This window comes from Pseudochaenichthys georgianus, unplaced genomic scaffold (assembly GCF_902827115.2).
Source record: "Pseudochaenichthys georgianus unplaced genomic scaffold, fPseGeo1.2 scaffold_267_arrow_ctg1, whole genome shotgun sequence".
NCBI lineage: Eukaryota > Metazoa > Chordata > Actinopteri > Perciformes > Channichthyidae > Pseudochaenichthys > Pseudochaenichthys georgianus.
The window spans coordinates 550,630-578,211 of NW_027262956.1; the positions used below are offsets into that span (position 1 = coordinate 550,630).

Below are 27,582 nucleotides of genomic sequence, written 5' to 3' on the forward strand. Positions count from 1 at the left end.
ATTGGCCTTGGAGCTTTAAATAACTGAAATGTACACCAGCTCAACAAGTAAGAAAACAAGGGGGTTGTATACGATTCAGAAAACAGCTTTGACCCCCCTTGACTTTTTATCATCTCAAGAGTTAGGAACAGAAACTGGTGATCCTACGGTGCTACAGAAAGTTGTTTTCTAAATGCTGCATGTTTCCTCAAGTTGCTGAAGATGTTTCTACATGTGCTTTAGCCCATTTGTGTTTTTGTATCTGCGATTTCGTCTCCTCTGATAATATCAGTTAATGAGTTAAAATCACTCACCCGCCTCGAGACACGACCAGCTTCACTTTGACTTTGTACGACACGATGATGCCGAGGATCTCCTTATTTGCTCCTTCTCTCAACCTGAGCAAAACACATTCAAATGGACCAATAAGAAGCCAGTAGCATGTCAGTATAGTAAAGTCAGAATTCAGAACAAATTCAGATTTAGTAAGAATTCTGTTTTTTTCTTTCACTTTTGTTTGGATCTAAAAAATTCATATGTGGCCTTTATCTTCTACCGTAATAGAGTGGTTCAGGAATGAGTCCTAAAACCCAGAAGTGAGTCAGCATTTTACCACTTCCTGTTCCCTCGTCTCAGAGTCAACGGGATTTCTCCATAGGATTTTGGAAAGCAAAGTCAAGAGACGGATCACATTTTGTTCTACGACATTAAATCATCAGCAGTGACCCCACTGGGGATTTCTGAAGAGTTGACGTGTCTGAAAAACGATGGTTGTTACCAAGTGGCTGAATAGGACTACAGAAGTCGTGGAGGACATTGTACGTCATTACGCCGAACACGTGAACACTCCTCTCAGTTAGTTTCTGTTCTGCTTGAAAGCCAGTCCCTGCCTCCTGCAAAGTGTTCCAACAAACGCTTCAACTTGTACCATTTTGAATCTGTGGGTTTGAATATGGATCTGAAGTTGGCGTGACGTTGAAGTCGTGCTGCTGGACTCGGCTGTAGTTCCTTTATAGCATCCTGTTAGCATTTTGCTTCTGGACGTTAGATTTATGATTCGAAAATTATAAAAGTAGACATGTGGAGATTATCCGGCTGAACAAAACGTGCGTTTATCAAACAGGTTCGTTTTCCACAGATCTTATTTTTTACAATATTCCAAAATCCTATGAAGAAAGCACGTTGTTTTTTTGTCGAGGGAACCAGCATCTTCCTTCAGGGTCGAACTACAGAAATACGTCATCCCTGCACCGCTCTATTATTACTCTTGTAACTATATACACTTTTTACAATGCAATACCTTCAGACTCAGTTGCAGGATTTTGTGAATCAGCTGATTAAAGAGTCTTCCCCTGTCCCATGGGCCATGAAGGCATCATGTTTTGACTCACAGTGTGCTGGAGGCCAGGTTGGTGTCCTCGTGCTTCAGCTTCCCGTCCAGAGCCAGGCCTCGCTTCTCCCGGTTGCTGGCCAGAAACGGCGTGAGAGTGAAAACTTTGCAGAACGTCGAACTGGGAGCAACGAGATTGCTGAGGACAGAGAAATATAAAATAACATTAAAGATATATCCTTTTGACTTTAAAATATACAAACCCGGGTACGAAATTAACATTATAGCATCGTGTCTAACATATCAAAGGTATGTTTGTTTATATTAAATATTTCAAAACTTAAAAACAGAGAATATGGTGCAAAGTCCCTGAAAACGAGAGATTAGCATAAAAATCACCAGATTAACGCCCAAAGTTACTGATTCGAGTAAAAAGTTACTGATTAACGTGCAAAGTTACTGCTTAACGTAAAAAGTGACTGATTAACGTAAAAAGTTACTGATTAACGTACAAAGTTACTGCTTAACGTAAAAAGTGACTGATTAACGTACAAAGTTACTGATTAACGTACAAAGTTACCGCTTAACGTAAAAAGTGACTGATTAACGTACACAGTTACTGATTAACGTACAAAGTTACTGATTAACGTACAAAGTTACTGATTAACATGCAAAGTTACGGATTAATGTACAAAGTTACGGATTAAAGTTCAAAGTCACAGATTAAAGTTCAAAGTCACAGATTAAAGTTCGAAATGACTGATTAACGTCAAAGAATAACGTGTAAAATTACACATTTTTATAATCACACACTAACACACTGTAAAAGTCAGGTATTACCTTACAAAGTCACAGAATCACGTAAGAAATATCTTAAATGATTAGGTTTGTTTATTTGCAGATGATTTAAATAAATTCCTCATATTATGTTTTTTCATAAACAGCAGAAGGCTCCAGATAAATAAATTATAAAGAAAGGACAAATAAATGAAACTGACTCTGACTCCTCGGTGGCCACCGGACATTTGTACTGCGCCGTGTTGAAGAGGCAGATATCTGCGTACTGGCGCACTGCGGACACACAAAACATCCGTCACTAACAGAGGTGGAAGAAATACTCAGATCTTGTACTTGAGTAAAGGTAGAAGTACTCAGATATTGTTCTTGAGTAAAGGTAGAAGTACTCTGATCTTGTACTTGAGTAAAAGTACTCAGATCTTGTTCTTGAGTAAAGGTAGAAGTACTCAGATATTGTTCTTGAGTAAAGGTAGAAGTACTCAGATATTGTACTTGAGTAAAAGTAGAAGTACTCAGATCTTGTTCTTGAGTAACAGTAGAAGTACACAGATCTTGTTCTTGAGTAAAAGTAGAAGTACTCAGATCTTGTGCTTGAGTAAAAGTAGAAGTACTCAGATCTTGTGCTTGAGTAAAAGTAGAAGTACTCAGATCTTGTTCTTGAGTAAAAGTAGAAGTACTCAGATCTTGTACTGAGTAAAAGTAGAAGTACTCAGATATTGAACTTAGTAAAAGTAGAAGTACCAGAGTGTATGAATACTCTGTTACAGTAAAAGTCCTGCATTCAAAATGTTCCTCAAGTGAAAGTAGAAAGTATTCTCATCAAAATATAGTGAAAGACAGTGAAAGTAGTCGTTGTGCAGATTGGTCCATTTCAGAATAATATATATGATGTGTTTTATAATGATTGATCATGAAAGTGTTCTCAAAGCTGGTGAAGGTGCAGCTAGTCTGAAGTACTTTGTAGACTGCAGGGTAGCTGGTGAAGGTGCAGCTAGTCTGAAGTACTTTGTAGACTGCAGGGTAGCTCGTGAAGGTGCAGCTAGTCTGAAGTACTTTGTAGACTGCAGGGTAGCTGGTGGAGGTGCAGCTAGTCTGAAGTACTTTGTAGACTGCAGGGTAGCTGGTGAAGGTGCAGGTAGTCTGAAGTACTTTGTAGACTGCAGGGTAGCTGGTGGATTTACTCCAGGTGGAACTAAAGTCTGATTAAAGAGTTAAAGTACATCATTTACCTCTGAATTTTAGTGGAGTAGAAGTACACAGTATCATAAAATGGAAATACTCAAGTAAAGTACGGGTACCTCAACATTGTACCCAAGTACAGTACTTAAATGTATTTAGTTACTTTCCACCGCTGGTCACTAACACAAAGGGACAAACAGAGAGTGGTGCGTTCTGGGACCTGAGATCTTCATCTTCTTCACCGTCTTGTTGGTGTTGTTGGTGACGTGGACGTTGACGCTGATCGGCTCTCCGTGGTAATAAATCTGAGAGAGAAAGATTATTAGATCTATTATATAAGTATATAAATGATATATATATTATTATTATTATTATTATAATTATTATTGTTATTCATTTAAAATATTATAATTATAGATGTTATTCTTGTGATTATGATATCTGTAATAATTAATATGAAATGTCATATTTGCAATAATATTTTTCATAATCTGAATTATTGTGAAATCAATATTTCTGTTATTGATCTGGTCGATAGTGGACGTGTTCTTATGTTCAAGTACTGCAATTGAGAACACATTTACTGGTAGTACTTTACTAGAGCATTTCCATGTTCTACTTTAATACACTCTTCCTGCATTACAGCTGTAGTTCCTGTCTAGATGAGTGTGTTATAAATATCATGATAACACACACCTCTTTGTCCAGGGACGCCTCCAGGTGCAGCGGTTTGTCCGACATCAGGAACTGGCGGGTCGTCTCTGCGGTCGGCTGAGGGCCCGGCTTCTCCGGAGCAAACTGAACCTTCCTGATCACCAGACGCACAGAGTTCCTGCACAAACAACAACAACGTGAGCAACCACAACAAAAACTACATGAGCAACAACAACATCAACTAGATGAGCAACAACAGTATAAATAGCAACATGAGCAACCACAACATAAACAACCACAACATAAACAACCACAACATAAGCAACAACATAAGCAACAACATAAGCAACCACAACATAAACAACAACATAAGCAACAACATAAGCAACCACAACATAAACAACAACATAATCAACCACAACATAAACAACAACATAAGCAACCACAACATGAGCAACCACCACATGAGCAACCACAACATAAGCAACCACAACATAAACAACAACATAAGCAACAACATAAGCAACCACAACATAAACAACACCATAAGCAACCACAACATAAGCAACCACAACATAAACAACAACATAAGCAACCACAACATAAACAACAACATAAGCAACCACAACATGAGCAACCACAACATAAGCAACCACAACATAAACAACAACATAAGCAGCAACATAAGCAACCACAACATAAACAACAACATGAGCAACCACAACATAAGCAACCACAACATAAACAACAACATAAGCAACAACATAAGCAACCACAACATAAACAACACCATAAGCAACCACAACATAAACAACAACATAAGCAACCACAACATAAACAACAACATAAGCAACCACAACATGAGCAACCACAACATAAGCAACAACATAAGCAACCACAACATAAACAACAACATAAGCAGCAACATAAGCAACCACAACATAAACAACAACATAAGCAACCACAACATAAACAACAACATAAGCAACCACAACATAAACAACAACATAAGCAACCACAACATAAACAACAACATAAGCAACCACAACATAAACAACCACAACATAAAAAGCAACATAAGCAACCACAACATAAACAACAACATAAGCAACCACAACATAAGCAACAACATAAACAACCACAACATAAACAACCACAACATAAGCAACAACATAAGCAACCACAACATAAACAACAACATAAGCAACCACAACATAAACAACAACATAAGCAACCACAACATAAACAACAACATAAGCAACAACATAAGCAACCACAACATAAACAATAACATAAGCAACCACAACATAAAAAACAACACAAGAAACCACAATATAAACAACAACTTCACACCAGAGGCCTGAAGCCGGATGTTCTCTTAGCGGCTAACTTCAGGGAACACTCGGGGTTTCCGGTCCTACGATGCTGGTTCTCTTTTTAGCGGGCTAGATCTCCATGGTGACTGATCCTCTCTTATCCTGGAACCCAGTCTGTGCTCCGAAGCAGGATAGCTTCCAGGATAAGAGATCAACTGTGCGGAGTTCTTCTTCTTCTTTGCTTTAATGGCGAATCGCTTCCACTTGGAGCACATCGCCACTATACCGTTGATTTATTTAGTGTATAAACTGCCCATATTGTTCATGTAGAACAGTGTTCACGTAAGCCTGCACATTGATTTTATATTTCATTGAATGTAACCGTTTCAATAAGGATGCATCTGTTCCAGGTTGAGGTAGAAACCATGGTGGAACAGCTGATAACATCAGTGTGCAGAGTTTAAAGCGATCAAGTCATATTACAGGATAAAGGAAACACAGTTTAAACTGCCGTTGCAGTTCAAATCACCGCCTGTGTGAACGTGAAAATTAATAGAATATCACCTCCATCTTCAGAGCAATTTGACTATTATAGCATTACATTTAGCATTAAGAAAGCTTAATTAAATATCTGCTACAACATCAGTAACCGGATCAAAGTAACATTAGGTAGCCTACAGTCCGCGGCACTGAGTGCAGACGTCGATGTGTCCCATTATCATTCATATCACTTCATAATGTATCACATATCTCCTGATCTGAGTCAGCTGAGCCGTATCTGGCCGTGCAGCACTCATAGCGTCACAGACTGGATGCAGAAGTATTATTTTAAGCAACACATTAAGTTGAGGAAACACTGGAGTCAAATATAATGAAAGTCAGATCGTGTCTTAGACGGGCAATGATATCATTTCATTTTCAAACCTTTATTTATACAGATAAATCCCATTGAGATCATTGATCTCTTTTCCAAGGGAGACCTGCTCAAGTAGTTCCACATGAAACATAAAACATAAACAGAACAACAAAAGGACATCATCCAGCATCATTTACATAATTATCCACATAAACAGGTACCAACAGCTTCTGATTGACTAGCATCCAACCGAGCTTTAAAAACATTTAGTGGCACCAGATTGTTCAGTTTCCATTTAATGTGCAGCCTGTTCCAAGACAGAGGAGCTGCATCTAAAAGCTGCTTCCCTAAGACAGTCCTAGCAGTTGGCACATTTAATAAAACCACAGCATTCGTTCTCAGGCAGTAGCCACTTACAATTCTCCGTGAGATCAGGGAGCAGATATAAGATGGAAGTTTCCCTAACATGGCTTTGTATATAAAGATGTACCAGTGACTGAGCCTCCATACAGTTAGTGAAAGCAAACCAGCCCTTGCACACAGGGTGCAGTGAAGGGTTAATGCTTTACAGTTTGTCACACATCTCAGAGCGCTGTGATACGCAGCATCTAACCTGACCAGGCAATGGGCAGGTGCATTCATATAGACCAGATCCCCAGAGTCCAGCACAGGTCAAAGGTCACAGAGCCTTTTCCTGGCCTCAAGCGAGAAGCAGGACGTGTTCCTGTAGAAGAACCCTAGCCTCACCCTCAGCTTTTTAAGCAGGTTATTGACATGACGTTTAAAAGTGAGACAATCATCAAGCCAGATACCAAGGTATTTGTAACAGGTAACCACTTCAAGTTGTATTCCTTGTGTAGTTACAATATATGAACAACTATGTGACATTTATGCTGCAGAACCCGCTCACTCAACAACAAAGCACTGCTCATCCACGACATTATCACTGACAGAAGCATTGACATCCCATGCTTAACAGAGACATGGCAAAATCAGCAGGACTTTGTGACACTCAATCAAGCTACACCCCCAGGCTATTTGTACATCCAGAAGCCCCGCTCCCTGGGTCGTGGCGGTGGATTGGCTGTTATCCACCGAGCTGGCATCCTGGTTAAAGAACTCCCAGTACCTACTACCACCTCATTTGAGTGTGTTGTCTTCAAACTGGCTGGGTCTGCTCCGCTCCAGGTTGCCTTCATTTACCGCCCACCTAAAGCTTCCACTACCTTCCTGTCTGAGCTGTCTGAGCTACTCACCTCTCTCTGCTCCATGTCTCCATCAACTCTCCTGCTCGGTGATTTTAACATCCATGTGGACTCCAGTAACTGCACATTCGCTGCTGAATTCCTCTCACTTTTGGACTGCTTCAGCATCAAGCAACATGTCCAGGGCCCCACCCACATCAAAGGCCACACGCTGGATCTGGTGTGCTCTACCGGCTCTCCGCGCCTCGACCTGGCTGTATCTGACCATCACGCCAACCTCTTCACTGTTCCAGTCTCCCTGCCCAGGCAGCATCCTAAACGTATCATTATGTTTAGGAACATTAAGACTGAGTGCACCGGCCCTATCCGACCTGATAGCTACCCACATGGCCTCGGGTCCCTCCGACTCCACCGTGGACGGCCTGGTAGCCCACTACAACACTGCCCTATCCCTCAGTCTCAACGCTCTCGCCCCCATTAAAACCCGGACTGTTTCCTTCACCCGCCCTGCCCCCTGGTTCACCACTGAACTCCGCCGTTTGAAGGCCTCTGGTTGCCAGCTGGAGAGGCTCTACAAAAAAACTGGCCTCACAGTCCACCTCCTGGCCTTTCGTGAGCATATCAGAACGTATAAGGAAGCTCTCTCCCATGCCAAGACACACTACTACTCCCGTCTCATTGGTGCTCAGCAAAGCAACCCCAGAAGACTGTTCTCCACCATCAACCGCCTACTACGGCCCCCTGACGCCCCCCAGCCCTCAGGGGCTCCCGATCTGTGCTCCAAATTCCTCGACTTCTTCCAGGCGAAAGTCGAGGCCATCCATCAGCAGCTCCTGGTGACTGGCCCTTCCCCTCTACCTGCACCTCATTCACCTGGTAACACACCCCAAGCGCCGCGCCTCTCCCACTCCAACCTCTCCTCCTTCTCCCCTGTGGATGCTCTCCAAGTGGCCAAACTGGTCAGCTCGGCCAATACCTCCACCTGCTCCCTGGACCCCATGCCCACAGCCTTGGTCAAGGACTGCCTACCCACCCTCTGTCCCTACATGGTGGTCATCATCAACGCTTCTCTGGCTTCTGGTATAGTCCCCACCAGCTTCAAACTGGCCTCAGTCACCCCCATACTCAAAAAACCTGGCCTGGACCCCGACGACCTCCAGAACCACCGGCCGATCTCCAACCTTCCCTTCCTCAGCAAAACTCTGTAAAGAGTGGTCGCCGGCCAACTCCATCTGTACATGTCCAACCATGAGCTCTATGAGCCCTTCCAATCCGGCTTCAGACAGCAACACAGCACTGAGACCGCCCTCATCAAGATCACCAACGACCTCCTCATTGCTGCTGACTCTGGCCGCCTCAGCATCCTCATCCTCCTGGACCTCTCTGCAGCGTTTGACACCATCTCTCACAACATCCTCCTCACCCGCCTCTCAGACCTCCTGGGTGTCACTGGCACAGCGCTGTCCTGGTTGACATCCTGCCTCCACAGGAAACAGTTTGTCTCCATCAGTGGCTCAAACTCACCCCCGGCCCCAGTCCACCACGGTGTACCCCAGGGCTCTGTGCTTGGCCCCCTCCTGTTCACCTGCTCCCCCTCGGCCAGATCATCCGACATCATGGACTCAATTTCCACTGCTACGCTGATGATACCCAACTTTATCTCAGCACCACTCCATCCTCCCAGCTCCCCACTCAGTCTCTCATCAACTGCCTGCATGACATCAAAACATGGATGTCTTCCAACTATCTTAAGCTGAACAGCAATAAAACAGAGCTCATGGTTGTGGCACCCAAGGCTCTGCTCCAGAAGGTTGGTGACTTCATCCTTGAGGTCGACGGCTGCTCCATCTCCCCATCTCCTGAAGCCTGCAACCTGGGTGTCATCCTCGACTCCACCCTTTCCTTCCATTCCCACGTCAAGTCTGTGACCAAATCGGCCTTTTACCACCTGAGGAACATTGCCAGACTCCGACCGTCACTCTCGGAGTCGGTTGCCGAAACCCTAGTGCATGCGTTTGTCACCACCCACTTGGACTACTGCAATGGTGTCCTGTTCGGGGTTCCCAACAAAACCCTGGACAGGCTCCAGTATGTCCAAAACTGTGCTGCTAGGGTCCTCACGCACACAAAGCCGTGGCAGCACATCACTCCCACCCTCATCCACCTACACTGGTTGCCGGTCAAGTCCCGCATATCTTACAAAGTCCTCCTCCTGACCTACAAGTCCCTCCATGCCCTTGCCCCCCAGTACCTATCGGACATCCTCCACCCACATGCCCCACCCCGGAACCTGCGGTCCTCAGACTCTGGCCTGCTCACCACCCCCCGCACCAAACTGAGAACCTTCGGGGACAGAGCCTTCAGCGTGGCAGCCCCCACCCTCTGGAACGCTCTCCCTGCGGAGATTCGCAACATCCCCACACTGGACGCCTTCAAAAGGGCCCTCAAGTCCCATCTGTTCATCAAGGCTTTCGGCCCTTAAATCTATCTGTTGTTTTGTCTGTCTGACTTTTGTTTTGTTTGTTTTTGCCCTATTACTTGTAAAGCGACCTTGGGTCCCTTGAAAGGCGCTATATAAATCAAAGCTCTTATTATTATTCTTAATATCTAAAATAGGCTCTGGTGTCTTTTTAGCTTTAGAAAAGAGCATTACCTTGGTTTGATCCACATTTAAAAGAAGCTTTAGTTCAGAGAGCTGAGTCTGAATAATGTTAAAAACAGCCTGTAATTTAACACCAGCCTCCTGAATGTCATAAACCTGTTAATGAACGCATTCAAACACGTGTTCTGTTCCCAGCTGTGTTCACCTTGCAGGTGCAGCTCTGTGGCTTTGATCCTGATCAAGTGTTTAAGTCATGGATGTTTAAAGTTTAACTTCTTCATGTGTCTAATATTATAGTTCACTTTTCATTCAGGAAGTATGACGCTGCGCTGTCAGTGCGCTTCTCCATGTCTGTGATTGGTCGAATGCTCCAGATACCACCCCTTTCATGTGAACGCGCACCTCACTAGATAGGACACGGCTGGCTTGAGCGATCCACTTGATAACCCGCGTCGTAGGACCGCTTAGCGAGAACGCGTATGTTTGGATTAGGCCAACCGGCTAACTCCAACATATCCAGGTTAGGTTGAACCGGCTTCGTAGTACAGGCCTCTGGGCCGTGTCTCGTTTCTGAGATTCCCCTCATCGACTCCTATCCTCGACTCCTATCCTCGAGACTTAGTGCCGCCCACAGGAGATGCGAGCGGAGGAGCAGAGGAGAGAGGAGTCGAGGAGGGGAACCGAGGAGAGAGGAGGGGAAGCAGCAGGCGGTGAGAGAAAGGAGAACTCCTCTCCTCTGAGCGGTCATTTCAAGAGACGTCCATTAATGATGACAGGAGGCAGCAGCCTCTGTCTGATGGACACATGAGTTCATGACCACTTCTATATTTACTTTGATTCATTCACAGGGCGGTGTCATGAGACAATAACAGGCTACAGATGCAGACACACACACACAAACACACACACACATATATATATTTATATAAATATATACAATTTCAGAATCAAACAAGTACTCTCATAATAACGTAACACCATCAGAGACTGGATATATCCCCCCCCTCTCTGGTCGCTACAATGAGGAAAATAAATGACGGGCCAAAAGTTTTATTTATAAGTATTGAAAGTAAGCAGAGGAGACCAAACCAAGTAAGACCTGTCTGTCCGCTGCACCTACACACTGTACCACACACACACCTACACACTGTACCACACACACCTACACACTGACTGTACCACACACACCTACACACTGTACCACACACACCTGCAGCTCCTAAAGCATCATCAGGCTACAGCCGTTGTGTATTTTATTTGGTGAAATGGTGTTAGAAACATCTGGACTCTTTGTTTGTAGATATCTCCTAAACTAGAGAAAGAGAGTCGGCCTGTTCCACTGAGTGATATATATTATACACACTGCTCTGCTTTCTGCAGGACCTCACAGCTGTTCTCTCTGGAAACATCGAGTCGTGATGAGAGCAGTTACTACAATAATATCCAGGGGATGCATGCAGAGCTGTGATTGGCTGAGATAAGTCCGGCCGTGCGTCACGACTCTTTAAAGCATCTCTGCTCCCGGAAATGCATCCGCGAAGGAGCCGAGGAGGAGCCATCAGTGTATCCTCAGTTAGAGCTCCTCCAGAGAGCCTCCTCTCTCCTCTCTCCTCTCTCCTCAGTTAGAGCTCCTCCAGAGAGCCTCCTCAACGCTCGATCCTCGAAGTGCATTTAGAGAAATTAGATGTCCTTCAACATGGCGCGCTGAAATGAATGTCCAGGTCACTACCGGAGGACCGAGGAGTCGAGGAGTCGAGGAGTCGAGGAGGGGGAATTGATGAAATTAGACACGGCCCAACATAAGCAACAGCATAAACACCAACATAAATAACAACATGAGCAACAACAACACAACAACATCAACAATAACAACACGAAAACATCAACGTTAGCTTATTACTTCAGAAATCAAAAAGTGGTGTTAATATGTGGAGATTATCCTGCTGAACTAAACGTGTGAGTCTCATCAACGTTTGAGATTATTTTTCTGCATTAATCCAGAACCCCACAGAGAATCCCATTGGATTCTGTCCAACATAAACTCTTATTATTACTGAACCACTCTGCCTTCCTGTCCGACCTGCTAATGCACGCCGGGTTTCGCTTTCATCCATAATTCATCTCTTTATTGCGCCTCACTTTTACCTCTTGTGGATCTTCTCCTCAACGTTCTCTGCACAGAAAGACTTCACCTCGAAGTCCACGCCGCAGGCCTGGAAACACAGCAGAGGACGTTTAGCGCTGATTTAATTTCAGGAGTCTGATTCAGTGCTGAAGCAGTGAACACATCGTTACCAACTATTTCTGGTTATTTTGCAGGTTGTTTTCCACATGTTGCATTTTTACCCTGGTGGTTTTTGCGTCTCGTTTACCTTCCCCGTGTCCTCGGGGCCCGGCTGCAGGGTGACGGAGCACGGCAGGTTCAGAGGGATCTGCAGTCAGGGACAAATAATCATAACGTTATTTACACATTGTCACAAGGACCGATACAGGAAAACACTCCTGCCTACTGCAATAAATCTCTACAACAAATCTCCTCTGGAAGAGAACTCTCTGCTTAAACTCTCTCTGTACATTTTACATTTATATTCAATTTAATATTTGATATTCCATTCCTTACACACTTATACATAATATCCTGCTTTATATTTTGTTACTGTAAATTTGTAATTCAACATGTATATTTTCTACTCTTTTAATGCTATTTTATTTCAATTCTTCAGATGTTTACATGTTGTAATGTTTATTTCTAGTCTTTCAATTTGTCTAATGTACAACGCCATGTCTTTTCATGCTGCTGCAACACAACAATTTCCCAAATTGGGATCAATAAAGTACTTCTTATCCAGTGGCGGCCGGCCCATAGGGGCGCTAGGGGCGCCGCCCAACCTCTTCCCACATACAAAAAAAAATATTAAAAAAAATATTAAATTTAAAAAAAATATATTTAAAAAAAATATATTAAAAGAATATATATATTTTATATTTTTATTTTTAATGAACAAGGTAAATATCATACAATTGGTATCAGTAAAATGTATAATCTACAATAAAATCTCGTTTAAAATGGTGTTACGATGTCTAAAGTTACTGATAAGTCACATGTTTAACCTGGATAACAACCTGTCCTTCACTGCAAATATCGCTGCTACTACCCGCTGCTGCAGATACACGCTGTTCAACATCAGGAGGATGCGTCCCCAGCTGACCCAGAAAGCGACGCAGGTTCTGGTCCAGGCTCTCGTCATCTCACGCCTAGACTACTGCAACTCCCTCCTGGCTGGTCTACCTGCATGTGCCATCCGACCTCTGCAGCTCACCCAGAATGCAGCGGCTCGTCTGGTCTTCAACCTTCCTAAATGTTCCCACACCACGCCGCTCCTCCGCTCCCTCCACTGGCTTCCGGTAACTGCTAGAATTCACTTCAAGACACTGGTACTTGCGTACCATGCTGCGAATGGATCTGGCCCTTCCTACATCCAGGACATGGTTAAACCGTACACCCCAGCGCGTGCCCTTCGCTCTGCATCAGCCAAACGACTCGCTGCACCCTCGCTGCGAGGGGGACCCAAGTTCCCATCAGCAAAAACACGTGGATTTGCTATCCTGGCTCCTAAATGGTGGAATGAGCTCCCATTGACATCAGGACGGCAGAAAGCTTACACACCTTCCGGCGCAGACTCAAAACTCATCTCTTTCGACTCCACTTCGAGCGATAGAATGACTAACAAAGAACTGCTAACAGAGCACTTATATACTAACAAAGGACTGGCTTATCTAAAGCCAGTTGAGTAGCACTTGAATGATTGGCTCTATGAAACCTGATGTACTTATATGATTCTGTTTTCCTCAAGGTTGTGTCTTCCTGGTCGAATGTACTTATTGTAAGTCGCTTTGGATAAAAGCGTCAGCTAAATGCAATGTAACGTAATGTAATGTAATGTTTCCTGCCTGGCCTTGCCCATGGCATTAGTTTATCATTACCGGGCAGAGCCCCCGAGCCAAACAGCAGCAACCAGCATGTTGCAAAAGTCTCAATAGTAAACTGTGCCGCCGAAACATAAATTCAGCCAATCAGCAGCGTCAAATATTTTGGTCACGAGGGCGCTCACGTTGGCGCCCACGTTGGCGCCCACGTTGCTTACGCGCGCTGACGTTAGTTGTTTTTTAGACTCGTGAGTGACCAAGGTGATGAGAATGGCTTCGTGTGCAGGTGGAGTTGCCGGACCTCGGTCCCCACCCAATTCCGTTCAAGAGCTAATCTCCAATCCTTTCAAAAGGAGAAGTTTGGGAGATAAACTGTTGCTTAAAGACCTTGGACCGGACCAACCCAATTTGTATATATCGCAGCAAGCTCGTGAAAAAGACAAAACGTATCAACGAGGCTTCTCACGTAGCTGGTACACCAGAAAGGCATGGCTAGCTGGATGCAAACAGGTGAATGCTATCTTTTGTTTCCCATGCTTGCTCTTCAAACAGCCGGGGACAGATACGATCTGTTCAGAAACTAGAGGAAAGTTAAACAAATACAAACCACAGACTGTCTGTGTCATGGAGAATACAGTCGCTGGTTTATTTATGTCTGTATAGGCCGTTGTTGTGAGTGTGGACGGTCGGAGCATATATAACGTTAGCTTAGCCAAGCTCCATTTAGAAAACACGCATTTTAAAAGGGTTTTTCACCTGCCGTCTGTCTGCAGACTTGTCAAAGCGTTAATTCATGGTTTTTACTAACCGGTATCAGTATGTTGTTAATTCGGCATCATTTTGAAACGTGTATTACAATTTAATCACGGTAAAATATGTTTATCTTGTTGTAGTTGTAGCCCCCTTGCCAGTGATTCTCTCTCTAGTTTAGCATACTCAGCCCAACTCAGCCTGGTTGTTCCTGGCCCTAGAACCACGATTTTATGGGGCCAGAAAAACTGTGAATTAGGACCCGCTAGTCGGTACTAGGCCAAGTGGAAACGCAACCAAAAACGGGCCCCGCACGGCTCTGCACTGTCTGTGTCATGGCGAATACAGTCGCTGGTTTATTTATGTCTGTAGGCCGTTGTTATGAGTGTGGAGTGAGCATATACAACGTTAGCTTAGCCTGGTCGACCCAATCTCCATTCAGAAAACAAGCATTCTAAAAGGTTTTTTGCCTGCCGTCTGTCTGCAGACTTGTCAAAGCATTAATTCATGGTTTTTACTAACCGGTATCAGTGTGTTGTTACTTCGGCATAATTTAGAAACATGTATTACAATTTAATCATGGTAAAATATGTTTATTTTGTTGTAGTTGTAGCTCCCGAGCGCATCTTGTTTGAATGATGCCAGTAAACACAGCTGGCAGCCGCGGTGGAACTCGAGCGACTAGAGCGATGCGATAGGAGCGTTTAGAGCGAAGGGAATATTCGCATCACGTCCGGTCTGAACGCAGCATTAAAGCAAGCTCCGCGCTGCACTGGAAACGCGCCATTAAATCACCAGAAGTCCTAATTTAAGGGGTCATTTCTCCCCAAAAAAAATGTTTTACTCACTCTATCAACAGCCCCACCACAAATATTTTCCACCAGCCGCCACTGTTCTTATCTTCTTGTCTTATCTTGGACAGGATTCGTAATCATCGGCGATCTAGTTACGTCTTTTTTAGTCTTTCTGCAACGTTCGGTCATTTTGTGATTATTTTGAACCCATTTTTTGGAAACTACATTTATTTTTTGGTTATTTGAAAACTATTTTTAAAAGTTGAGCACCTAATGGTCATTTTGTAGTTGTTTTTCACCAAATGTTCACCTTTTTTTTGGTGGTGATTTTGCATAGTATTTACACATCTATGATTCCATTTGGTAATGTGAGAACCATTTTCTGTAGCTTTGGTAAAGGTACATTTATATGATGTCCAACATTTCGAATTTTCTGTTTTTTTGCATTTATTTTTAAACATTTTATGTGTCCATGTGGTCATTTGAAGATTTGGTCATTTTGTGGTTGTTTTGCACCAAGTTTTCCAAAATATTACCTTTTTTTGTTCTTTCTAACCTGAAGCTGAGTTTTTATTCTGAGAGGCCTGATAGTATGGTTTCATACAGTACCTCGAAGGTGAACGGGTGTGCGTGTTCTCCCAGTTTTTTGATCAAGCGTTCTTGAAGACGAGTCAGACTCTTCTTCTCTTCGGGCACGGGAGGAAACGCCTGGATGTTCGCCACGAACAGGTCTTTCCGAAACGTCAACCCAAGGACGTCCAGGTCCTCCCGACCGTACCGGAACGCACAGGTCAGAGTCACGAACACTAACGGGAAGAAAAAACAACAAAAATCAGATACTCATATTTCACGGTTTACTATAAAGAGCAGAGGCCCAAGGACGCTTCCCTGAGGAACACCACAACGTATTAAAGATGGACGAAAATAGGATTAAAAGTTCAGTAAACAAGATATTTACTTACCCGCTTGGACTGTTGTATATTGTATATTGATATTATCTTATGTTGTTGTATTTATGTTTGGGGGTGGCAGTGGCTCAGTTTCTTAGCCAATACCATATTTTTGACGTCAATATAATCCTTTTTAAATCAGTACTGTCAATCAAGTTGTTGGTTTATTTAGTAGCCGTGTAATGAGCAGGATCATTACCCTTACTTATGTAGCTTTGCTGTACTTAAAGGAATGGTCCACTCATTAGATAATTAATCAAAACTTCAGTATTTAGTGAAACGTTATGTTTAAACCATACCCTGAAGAAATCAGCGATATTCCCTGGTAAATAATGATTTTATAGCTCTTTTTTATCAAGACCTGTATATTCCGTCTGGCCGCCGCCATGTTTGCCATTTTCAGTAGTCACGTGATGGTCGTGACGTCATCCATGCGTTCACTTTGTCAACACACGGAAATATGGTGGAGTATTTCAGTTCGGACTCGTCAGCAGAGGAACAAGTTTTGACCAATGTGAAGAGATTGGATGGGGGAATTCAGCCATACATATCAGTATGACAATACGACACCCTCTGTCCTAAGACCCTCACATCGTACAAGGAAAAACTTCCGAAGAAAACCCACAGTTTAAAGGGAACATGGGAGAAACCTCCGGGAGAGCAACAGAGGAGGGATCCCTCTCCCAGGACGGACAGACGTGCAATAGATGCCGTGTATAAATTGAAAAGATAATACATTTGCAACATAGGTAGTCCAAATGTTTGAAAATGCATGTGTGTATAATGGGAAGATGATATAATATATTATATGTATGCATGTAGTACCACCCTTGCTAGCGATTCCCTCTCTAGTTTAGCATACTCAGCTTCGTTGTCCCTGGCCATAGAATCACGATTTTATGGGGCCGGAAAAACTGGGGGGAAATACACACTAGTCGGTACTACGCTATATGGAAAGGCCACCAAAAACTGTCCTGGCCTGGACGTTAAAACGGGGCTAGCCGCTGCAATGGAAATGCGCTATAACATACCGTATTCTTACTCCGAGCACTACTTCTGCTCCTCCGTCGCTTCACACTTGCAGAGGGCGATTTCTCTACTGGCCGAACTGGTGTCCTGGTCGGTGATGACACCAGAAAGACCGATGGTACTGCATCTCAATTGAGTAATGGTTGTTCTTTAAATCCCATGTTATGTTTGATCATACTCTCAGAGTAGTCGTCCGGAAATGTGAAATGTTCGCTGCATACATGAGCCTGTAAATCTCTCGGTTCGGGCCGGCCACATTTCGCTAGCCACTGCCTCCGAATGTACTTCTTATGCTTACCTTTTGGCAACAGATGGAACCGAGCATTCCGTGGATTGTTCCTATCCGAATTATGGCAATATTTCGCGATACAGTGAGGCATATTTGAAGAGAGAAACTACAGTAAATAACATGGAGATCAACGTGTCTTCGAAAACCAAACGCATGGATTACGTCACGTCCGGGAAATGGCGGCGCCCACAGTGTTGATGTTATTTCGGTATATAATCAGTTTAAAATCACTGATAATGTCATCGGATTAAAAAAAAAAAAGAGAGACTGGCAGAGACTGGTCTGTTTTATCGGATGATAATTTTTTAAAAATGAGTGTCATGAGCATACCATTCCTTTAAGCAAATGACACATTCAATGAGGTGGACAGTAAAGTCAGTTAAACATTAGTTCTGATGGACATGTTTCACCTTTCCTCTCCTTCAGGTACTCCGGGTCGATCAGGATGACGCCGTCTGCAGGAAATAAAGTCAGAAATCAACGACATAAAATAATATAAATTAATTGAATAAATACTGTCTAACTTATTTAAATGATCTCACCGACAGGCTCCACCAGATCCACCTGATCCACAAAGTCTCTCTTCCCCAGATAGACTGTGAGCTGAGGGAGGAACACAGCAACCAATCAGAATCAACCATGACAAAATCAACAGCAAATCAGAAAGCGTCAGGACATCCAACAGCCAATAAGAATCCACCATCAGGACCTAAAAACTACTCAGACTTAACTGTCATGACATCTGAGAGCAAATCGTGTCAACATCAGAACATCTAAAAGCCAATCAGAAACTGTCAGAACTTCCAACAGCCAATCAGAAACTTTCAGGACATTCAACAGCCAATCAGAATCAACCGTCCTTCATAGATGTTTTAAAAACTGATTTCCACAGAGCGCTGCTGAAAAGCATCAAACCCTTTCTGCTCCAGTGACTGCTTTCGTTTACATGTTTTTCTTTTACTTTTTCGTAAGTTACTGGGGTTTTTTGCAGCATTTTTTTGTTGTTCTTTTGCTTTTCTAGGACTTTGTGTTTAGATTTCTCGTCAGGGGCGAGAAGGTGTAAAAAAACAAACGAGGACTCACCTTTCCATTGGGACTGGCCTTCTTAAACACTCTGAAACACAGACAGAGAAGCAGGTTAATTAAATCCTTTATCTGGCCCGCAGACTTTTACAGCAGCAAAGAAACAGTGCAGATGAAATGTTAATAACAAACAAAACAAATAAGTCCACCACGGTGAAAAAAAGAAAGATACTGTATGTGTCAGGATTCTCATGTTTTGTCACGTTTGTAGTTTTGTATGTCTGGTTATGGGTATTTTCCTCCTTGTTTTTTGTCTGGTCCTTCTTCCTGCGTTTTTCCCCTGTCGTTAGTTTCCCTGGTGTTTCTAGTTGTCTGATTGTGTTCACCTGTGGCCCTTGTGTGTCCCCTGCCCGGCTGTTTCACGTCTTGTGATAACCCCTCCCTGTATTTAGTCTGTTCTCTTCCTGTATTCAGTGTTGGTTCATCTTTTGTTTGTGACTAAGTCTCCGGTGAGTGTTCTGTTTTGTCTTTATTAGTATCCGGTAGCCTTGAAATAAAGGAATTTTCAGTTTAAATCTGCATTTGGGTCCTGCCTGCTTCACACATCGTAACAGAACCAACCAACCTAAATATGGGCCCAGCAGATCCTTTTGAGCAGGAGATATTGGAGTTTTCCTTTGCTTTGGCTGGCTGCTCTAGTCCATGGTTGGGAGCGTCCAGGGTTCAGCAGCGAGAGGCTGTTCTGGCAGAAGCACGCCAGATTACGATGGAGAAACCAGGCTTGGTTAAATTCTTACCGAGCGGGATTTTGGATTTCCTCATGGTGTGTTATCCCCTGCCTGACAGCCCCAGGCCTCCCAACTCCCGTTATGACACCACACGCATCGGTGTGGTCCGTTTGGAGTCAACCCTGGCTTCTGCCCCATTGCCTGCTCCTGTCCAGGAGCCGTTCTCTGGAACTCGTCTGGCCTTTGGAGGTCCACGGAGCCTCCAAACGGCTCCTAAAGGAAGGAGTCGCAAGGCCAGGTTAGCAGCCCGAGCCCAAAGATCCATGGTCCCGGCCCCAGTTCTGGCCCCAGCGGCCATGGTTCCAGACCCAGTTCTGGCCCCAGCGGCCATGGTTCCGGCTCCAGCAGCCATGGTTCCAGCCCCAGTTCTGGCCCCAGCAGCCATGGTTCCGGCTCCAGTACAGGCCCCAGCAGCCATTCCAGCCCCAGTTCTGGCCCCGGCAGCCATGGTTCTGGCCCCAGCAGCCATGGTTCCGGCTCCAGTACAGGCCCCAGCAGCCATGGTTCCAGCCCCTGTTCTGGCCCAGCAGCCATGGTTCCAGCCTCAGTCCTGGCCCCAGCAGCCATGGTTTAGACTCCAGCCCCTCGTCTCCGGCCGACGCCAGCTCCCCGTGTCCTGTCGGCGTACCAGCTGACGCCAGCTCCCCGTGTCCTGTCGGCGTACCAGCTGACGCCAGCTCCCCGTGTCCTGTCGGCATTCCGGCCGACTCCAGCCCCCCGTGTTCTGTTGGCGAACCGACCGTCTCAAGTCTCCTCTCAAGTTCTTTCTCAAGTCCCCTCTCAAGCCACATCTCCAGCTCCCTCTCGAGTTTCCTCTCGAGTCCCCTCTCGAGTCCCCTCTCGAGTCTCCTCTCCAGTTCCCTCTCGAGTCCCCTCTCAAGACACTTCGCAAGTTCCCTCTCGAGTCCCCTCTCAAGTCCCCCCTCCAGTTCCCTCTCGAGTCCCCTCTCGAGTCCCCTCTCGAGTCATCTCTCAAGTCTCCTCTCCAGTTCCCTCTCGAGTCCCCTTTCAAGACACTTCGCAAGTTCCCTCTCGAGTCCCCTCTCGAGTCATCTCTCAAGTCTCCTCTCCAGTTCCCTCTCAAGTCTCCTCTCGAGTGTCCTCTCGAGTTCCCTCTCAAGTCACCCCTCCAGCTCCCTCTCGAGTCACCTCTCGAGTTCCATCTCTAGTCCCTTCTCAAGTCACTTCTATAGTCCCCTCTCTGGTCCCTTCCCGAGTCCCTCCTCTAGTCCCTTCCCAAGTCCCTTCTCTAGTCCCTACTCAAGTCCCTCCTCTAGTCAATTCCCTAGTCCCACCTCTAGTCACTTCTCTAGTCAAACCTCTAGTCTCATCTCAAGTTCCCTCTCGAGTCCCTTCTCCAGTTCCAACGACTCTTCTGCCGGGGGTCCCGCCGACCCTATGTCCTGTGCTGTTGGAGGTCCCGCCGACTACTCTCCTGCCGGGGGTCCTGCCAACCCTGTGTCCTGTCCCGTTGGGGGTCCCGCCAACGACTCTTCTGCCGGGGGTCCTGCCAACCCTATGTCCTGTGCCGTTGGAGGTTCCGCTGGGGTTCCTGCCAGCTCCATGTCCTGTCCCGTTGGGGGTCCCATCAACTACTCTCCTGCCTGCCGGGGGTCCTGCCAACCCTGTGTCCTGTCCCGTCGGGGGTCCCGCCGACGACTCTTCTGCCGGGGGTCTTGCCAACCCTATGTCCTGTGCCGTTGGAGGTTCCGCTGGGGTTCCTGCCAGCTCCATGTCCTGTCCCATTGGGGGTCCCATCAACTAATCTCCCGCCGGGGGTCCTGCCAACCCTGTGTCCAGTCCTGTTGGGGGTCCCGCCAACTGCTCTCCTGCCGGGGGTCCTGCCAATCCTATGTCCTGTTCCTCTGGGGGTCCCGCCGTCAACTCTTCTGCCGGGGGTCCTGCCAACCCCTTGTCCTGTTCCGTTGGAGGCCCCGCCATCACCTGTCTCGCCGGGGGTCCTGCCAACTCCTGGTCCTCTTCCGTAGGGGATCCTGCCGAAGCCTGTCCCACCGGCTCCGGTTCCTGTTCGGCCGACACCGGGTCCTGCCCGGCCTCCGGAGTTGTTTGGCCTTCGCCCCACCTTGGACTCTGCCTTGCCCCCGGGCCGTCCGCCCGAGTCCCCCACCTTGGACTATGCCTTGCCCCCGGGCCGCCTGCCCGAGTCCCCCTTTTTTAACTCTGCCTTGCCCCCGGGCCGTCCGCCCGAGTCCCCCTTTTCGGCTTCTGCCTTGCCCCCGGGCCGCCCTCCCGAGACCCCTTCCTAGTCCTCTGCCATGCCCCTGGGCTGTCAGCCCAAGACCCGTCCTCCAGACCCCCTCCACCCACCCTGGTGGCCCTAAGTCTCCGGTGAGTGTTCTGTTTTGTCTTTATTAGTATCCGGTAGCCTTGAAATAAAGGAATTTTCAGTTTAAATCTGCATTTGGGTCCTACCTGCTTCACACACCGTAACAATATGTATAGTATAAATAAAGAAGTATTGTATAACTGAGTCCAGTGGAGCTGTTCGACCAATAGACTGCATATTTAGAGGTTTATTTTATTGCTTCATTATTCAAATGTTTATTTGTTTACCTTGTTCTGTAAACATAAATACTTTATTTGTATTGCTGTTGTAATTTGTTCTGCGGCCTGTAAAAGTCCTTGTATCAGATTTTAAAGGGCCCCTATTCTGCTCATGATGTTCATATCAGTATGTAGTGTCTCTACTTTAAAGAGTCCTCTTTTTATATCAGTATAAAGTGTTTAAACTACTCCATTTTTTTTCACATTGTGTGCAAAGCTTTGTTAAAACATGCTTAGATCATTAAATCTTATATTATCTTGAATGTGTAATATGTATTCCTGCTTTGATCTGCTCTGTACCTTTGCTGCTGTGAATAAAGGAAATATCCTGAGTTCCCTCACAGTGCTGGAGGTTCATGTTGCTCAGCCGCTTCCTGTCTCTAATGCTGTCTGACAGCCACCCCCCTGTATTAATGCTGTCATAAATTAGCTTCTGCGGCTCCATTAGCTTTCAGCAGCATCAGGACGCCTCTTTACTGGAAACCGCCGAGCCTCATGGGAGCTCAGCACGCCATTACCCGCTGCAATTAGTCAAATCAAAGTTTAACACAGACACAAAATAAATAAATATATCACGACGTGGATCAAACCCACACTGGCTGACGTTAATTTATCAACACACTGCAGGACAATCACTGACACTCTTCATCACGCGCGTCTTTGTTATGATTACATATGCTAATGAGGCTAATGCTAACTGTTGGTGAGTTTAGGAGGAAGACACGACACAAACACATTATTATTTAGATATTTAAAACATATTTATCCTACTTTGACTTGTTTACACATTTGGACCTGTTTGTTTTTTAAGTTTTTCTTTACAATAGTTATTATATATTTTTTTATTTTTTTAATACATTTAAAAGTCAATAACTCATAAATTGGGAAAATTGAAATGTTCCTTGTTTAGTTTTTGTTGATTTGAAATCTTAAATTAATTATTTCTATCAGTTTGAGGAAACAGACGGTGTTTTAAACCCTTTACAAGCGTGTGGATTATATTTAAGAAGCTATTATAATGTCGGGTTATTTAATATTTCACACATTTCTTCTCTTCATCCTTAAATCCTCATGTACATGTCAGTGCAGGTTAACAATAATATTCAGATAATGGAAACTGCATTTTAATGTGGAGTAACGTCTCCTAAGTGTTTGTTGTGAAGCTCGACATCGATCGGGAGGAAACTCTATCTGACGGGTCGATATTCTCCCGAGGATTCCCTTGAAACCTGAACGCCTCATCAGCAGAAAACTATGTCGGAAAATCAAGTGGAAAATCTTCCAAAGATTTACTAAAGAGGTTTGGATGATGTGAAAACATATATGAAATAAATAATGTAAAATATATAAAAGAATATCCTAAACATGTAAGAAAATTGAGAAATGATATTCAGTATGTAGTGTCTCTAATTTAAAGAGTCCTCTCCTGCTGATGTTCAGGTGTATATCAGTACGTAGTGTCTCTACTTTAAAGAGTCCTCTCCTGCTGATCTTCAGGTGTATATCAGTATGTAGTGTCTCTACTTTAAAGAGTCCTCTGCTGCTGATGTTCAGGTGTATATCAGTATGTAGTGTCTCTACTTTAAAGAGTCCTCTCCTGCTGATGTTCAGGTGTATATCAGTGTGTAGTGTCTCTACTTTAAAGAGTCCTCTCCTGCTGATGTTCAGGTGTATATCAGTATGTAGTGTATCTACTTTAAAGAGTCCTCTCCTGCTGATGTTCAGGTGTATATCAGTATGTAGTGTCTCTACTTTAAAGAGTCGTCTCCTGCTGATGTTCAGGTGTATATCAGTATGTAGTGTCTCTACTTTAAAAAGTCCTCTCCTGCTGATGTTCAGGTGTATATCAGTATGTAGTGTCTCTACTTTAAAGAGTCCTCTCCTGCTGATGTTCAGGTGTATATCAGTGTGTAGTGTCTCTACTTTAAAGAGTCCTCTCCTGCTGATCTTCAGGTGTATATCAGTATGTAGTGTCTCTACTTTAAAGAGTCCTCTGCTGCTGATGTTCAGGTGTATATCAGTATGTAGTGTATCTACTTTAAAGAGTCCTCTCCTGCTGATGTTCAGGTGTATATCAGTATGTTGTGTCTCTACTTTAAAGAGTCCTCTCCTGCTGATGTTCAGGTGTATATCAGTATGTAGTGTCTTTACTTTAAAGAGTCCTCTCCTGCTGATGTTCAGGTGTATATCAGTATGTAGTGACTCTACTTTAAAGAGTCCTCTCCTGCTGATGTTCAGGTGTATATCAGTATGTAGTGTCTCTACTTTAAAGAGTCCTCTCCTGCTGATGTTCAGGTGTATATCAGCATGTAGTGTCTCTACTTTAAAGAGTCCTCTCCTGCTGATGTTCAGGTGTATATCAGCATGTAGTGTCTCTACTTTAAAGAGTCCTCTCCTGCTGATGTTCAGGTGTATATCAGTGTGTAGTGTCTCTACTTTAAAGAGTCCTCTCCTGCTGATGTTAAGGTGTATATCAGTATGTAGTGTCTCTACTTTAAAGAGTCCTCTCCTGCTGATGTTCAGGTGTATATCAGTGTGTAGTGTCTCTACTTTAAAGAGTCCTCTCCTGCTGATCTTCAGGTGTATATCAGTATGTAGTTTCTCTACTTTAAAGAGTCCTCTCCTGCTGATGTTCAGGTGTATATCAGCATGTAGTGTCTCTACTTTAAAGAGTCCTCTCCTGCTGATGTTCAGGTGTATATCAGCATGTAGTGTCTCTACTTTAAAGAGTCCTCTCCTGCTGATGTTCAGGTGTATATCAGTGTGTAGTGTCTCTACTTTAAAGAGTCCTCTCCTGCTGATGTTAAGGTGTATATCAGTATGTAGTGTCTCTACTTTAAAGAGTCCTCTCCTGCTGATGTTCAGGTGTATATCAGTGTGTAGTGTCTCTACTTTAAAGAGTCCTCTCCTGCTGATCTTCAGGTGTATATCAGTATGTAGTGTCTCTACTTTAAAGAGTCCTCTACTGCTGATGTTCAGGTGTATATCAGTATGTAGTTTCTCTACTTTAAAGAGTCCTCTCCTGCTGATGTTCAGGTGTATATCAGTATGTAGTGTCTCTACTTTAAAGAGTCCTCTACTGCTGATGTTCAGGTGTATATCAGTCTCTACTTAACAAAATAACCGAAACATGTAAGAAAATTGAGTAATTATATTCCCAAATCATGTCCCAGAAATGTGAGGTTCTTTTTTGTTTTAATTCCAAAGAATGTGTGAGAAATGTGTGGCTGAAGTATCAAATAATGTTTTTGAAAATCCATGAACGAAAAATGTGGGAAAAATATGAAAAATGTGGGAAAAACATTCTAAAGACATTTTTGGGGGAATTTAGAAGATGCCCAAAATATTATATAAATGGGGCGAAGCCTGCGAGCTAGTTCAGGCAATCAACTCGAGCACCTGTGCTGCATTCACACATAACGCCCCTTGCCACTCTACAACCAACCAAACAGAGTCTCCTTAATATGCCGCTCTATTTAACCTGGAGCAGCGACTTCCACGTCGCTGCTGCTTGCTGCCCCACCACTACCCCAGTTTCCACCCCAGCTCCACCCCAGCTCCACCCCAGCTCCACTCCAGCTTCCACCCCAGCTTCCATCACAGAAAAATATTTCGTAATTTCTTAAAAGTACTAATTTAATAAAAATCCTTTCGTTGTTTATTTAAGAGACATTCAACTTAAAATGGGCATGGAAAATAAAAATAAAAAAACACAAAAATGTTTTGTTTCTTCTGTGGGGAAAAGCTCAGACGATAATAACTGTTTGAAAATAAATTAAGTATATTACAAATAAAAGATAAGAGCTTTGCAGGTTAACGGTTGCAGTATTGAGTATACATGTTCCTGTTATTAGCTTGCATAACCTTTTAGCTTTGTCACGATGTAATTTATATGAAGCATGTCAAGAAACACCGACGCAGATCCATGACATCACATTTAGACGTTTTAACGTTTTCAGGATGAGGTTTGGTTTGAGCTGCTCTGCATGTCTCTCTGATGTGAACTCATTCATATTCTGCCAACACGAGCAGCCTGCAAACACTCACACTCACACACACACACACACACACACACACACACACACACACACACACACACACACACACACACACACACACACACACACACACAGGGATGTTCAGTTTGACTCCAGTAACATGAGGATTAAAGCCAATTCAGGCGCAAAGACTCAACATTCATTAAGTAGCCATTTTGCCATTTCTAATGTTGGCAAAAAATGTTCAAGATAAATTTGTAAAACAAAAAACATTCATATTTCTTCCAAAAATACAATTAAAAATTGAAAATAATTACTGAAATACACGTTTAAGTACTGAAAGATATCCAAATAATATTAATGAAATAAAAAAGCTTTTAAGGAATGTCTCAAAAATATCCAAACATATCAAAAAATGAAACTATATAAAAATGTAATGTACTTTTTTTTTTATATTTTTCAAGACGTTTCAAAAATCAAACAAAAATATGTAATAAAGAGAAACATCTGAGAGTTTAAATGAAAATGAACAAATGAATAACTTAAAGGTCTCCTATTCTGCAAAATTCTCTTCTTCATGTCTCTTCTACATCAACATGTGTCCCCTCTTCTTCATGTCTCTTCTACATCAACATGTGTCCCCTCTTCTTTGTGTCTCTTCTACATCAACATGTGTCCCCTCTTCTCCATGTCTCTTCTACATCAACATGTGTCCCCTCTTCTCCATGTCTCTTCTACATCAACATGTGTCCCCTCTTCTTCATGTCTCTTCTACATCAGCATGTGTCCCCTCTTCTTCATGTCTCTTCTACATCACCATGTGTCCCCCTCTTCTTCATGTCTCTTCTACATCACATGTGTCCCCCTCTTCTTCATGTCTCTTCACATCAACATGTGTCCCCTCTTCTTTGTGTCTCTCTACATCAACAGGTGTCCCCTCTTCTTCCATGTCTCTTCTACATCACATGTGTCCCTCTTCTCCATGTCTCTTCTACATCAACATGTTGTCCCCTCTTCTTCATGTCTCTTCTACATCAGCATGTGTCCCCTCTTCTTCATGTCCCATGTGTCCCCTCTTCTTCATGTCTCTTCTTACATCAGCCATGTGTTCCCCTCTTCTTTCATGTCCTCTCTACATCAACATGTGTCCGCCTCTTCTCCATATCTTCTAATCAAATGTGTCCCCTCTTCTTCATGTCTCTCTAAATCAACATGTGTCCCCTCTTCTTCCATGTCTCTTCTACATCAGCATTGTGCCCCTCTTCTCCAGGTCTTCTTCTACTCAGCATGTGTCCCCTCTTCTCAGTTCTCTTCTACATCAACATGTGTCCCCTCTTCTTCATGTCTCTCTACATCAACATGTGTCCCTCTTCTCCATGTCTCTTCTACATAAACATGTGTCCCCTCTTCTTCATGTCTCTTCTACATCAACATGTGTCCCCTCTTCTCCATGTCTCTTCTACATCAAGCATGTGTCCCCTCTTCTTCATGTCTCTTCTACATCAACATGTGTCCCCTCTTCTCCATGTCTCTTCTACATCAACATGTGT

At 44.0% G+C, this 27,582-nt stretch overlaps 1 protein-coding gene across 3 annotated transcripts in view; it reads right to left on the minus strand.

The window, feature by feature from the left end:
- arrb1 (arrestin, beta 1) overlaps positions 1 to 27,582 on the minus strand; it is a 37,503-nt gene that overhangs the window by 4,506 nt on the left and 5,415 nt on the right. For all 3 annotated transcript variants that reach the window (XM_034078083.2, XM_034078081.2, XM_034078082.1), the window contains 11 exons: positions 18,742 to 18,772; positions 18,201 to 18,261; positions 18,069 to 18,113; positions 16,000 to 16,196; positions 12,292 to 12,351; positions 12,065 to 12,132; positions 3,983 to 4,118; positions 3,507 to 3,591; positions 2,308 to 2,380; positions 1,371 to 1,508; positions 294 to 377 (listed from right to left, as the gene is read on the minus strand). In XM_034078083.2, coding sequence (XP_033933974.1) covers positions 294 to 377; positions 1,371 to 1,508; positions 2,308 to 2,380; positions 3,507 to 3,591; positions 3,983 to 4,118; positions 12,065 to 12,132; positions 12,292 to 12,351; positions 16,000 to 16,196; positions 18,069 to 18,113; positions 18,201 to 18,261; positions 18,742 to 18,772 — 978 coding nt within the window. The remainder of the gene's footprint in view (positions 1 to 293; positions 378 to 1,370; positions 1,509 to 2,307; positions 2,381 to 3,506; positions 3,592 to 3,982; positions 4,119 to 12,064; positions 12,133 to 12,291; positions 12,352 to 15,999; positions 16,197 to 18,068; positions 18,114 to 18,200; positions 18,262 to 18,741; positions 18,773 to 27,582) is intronic.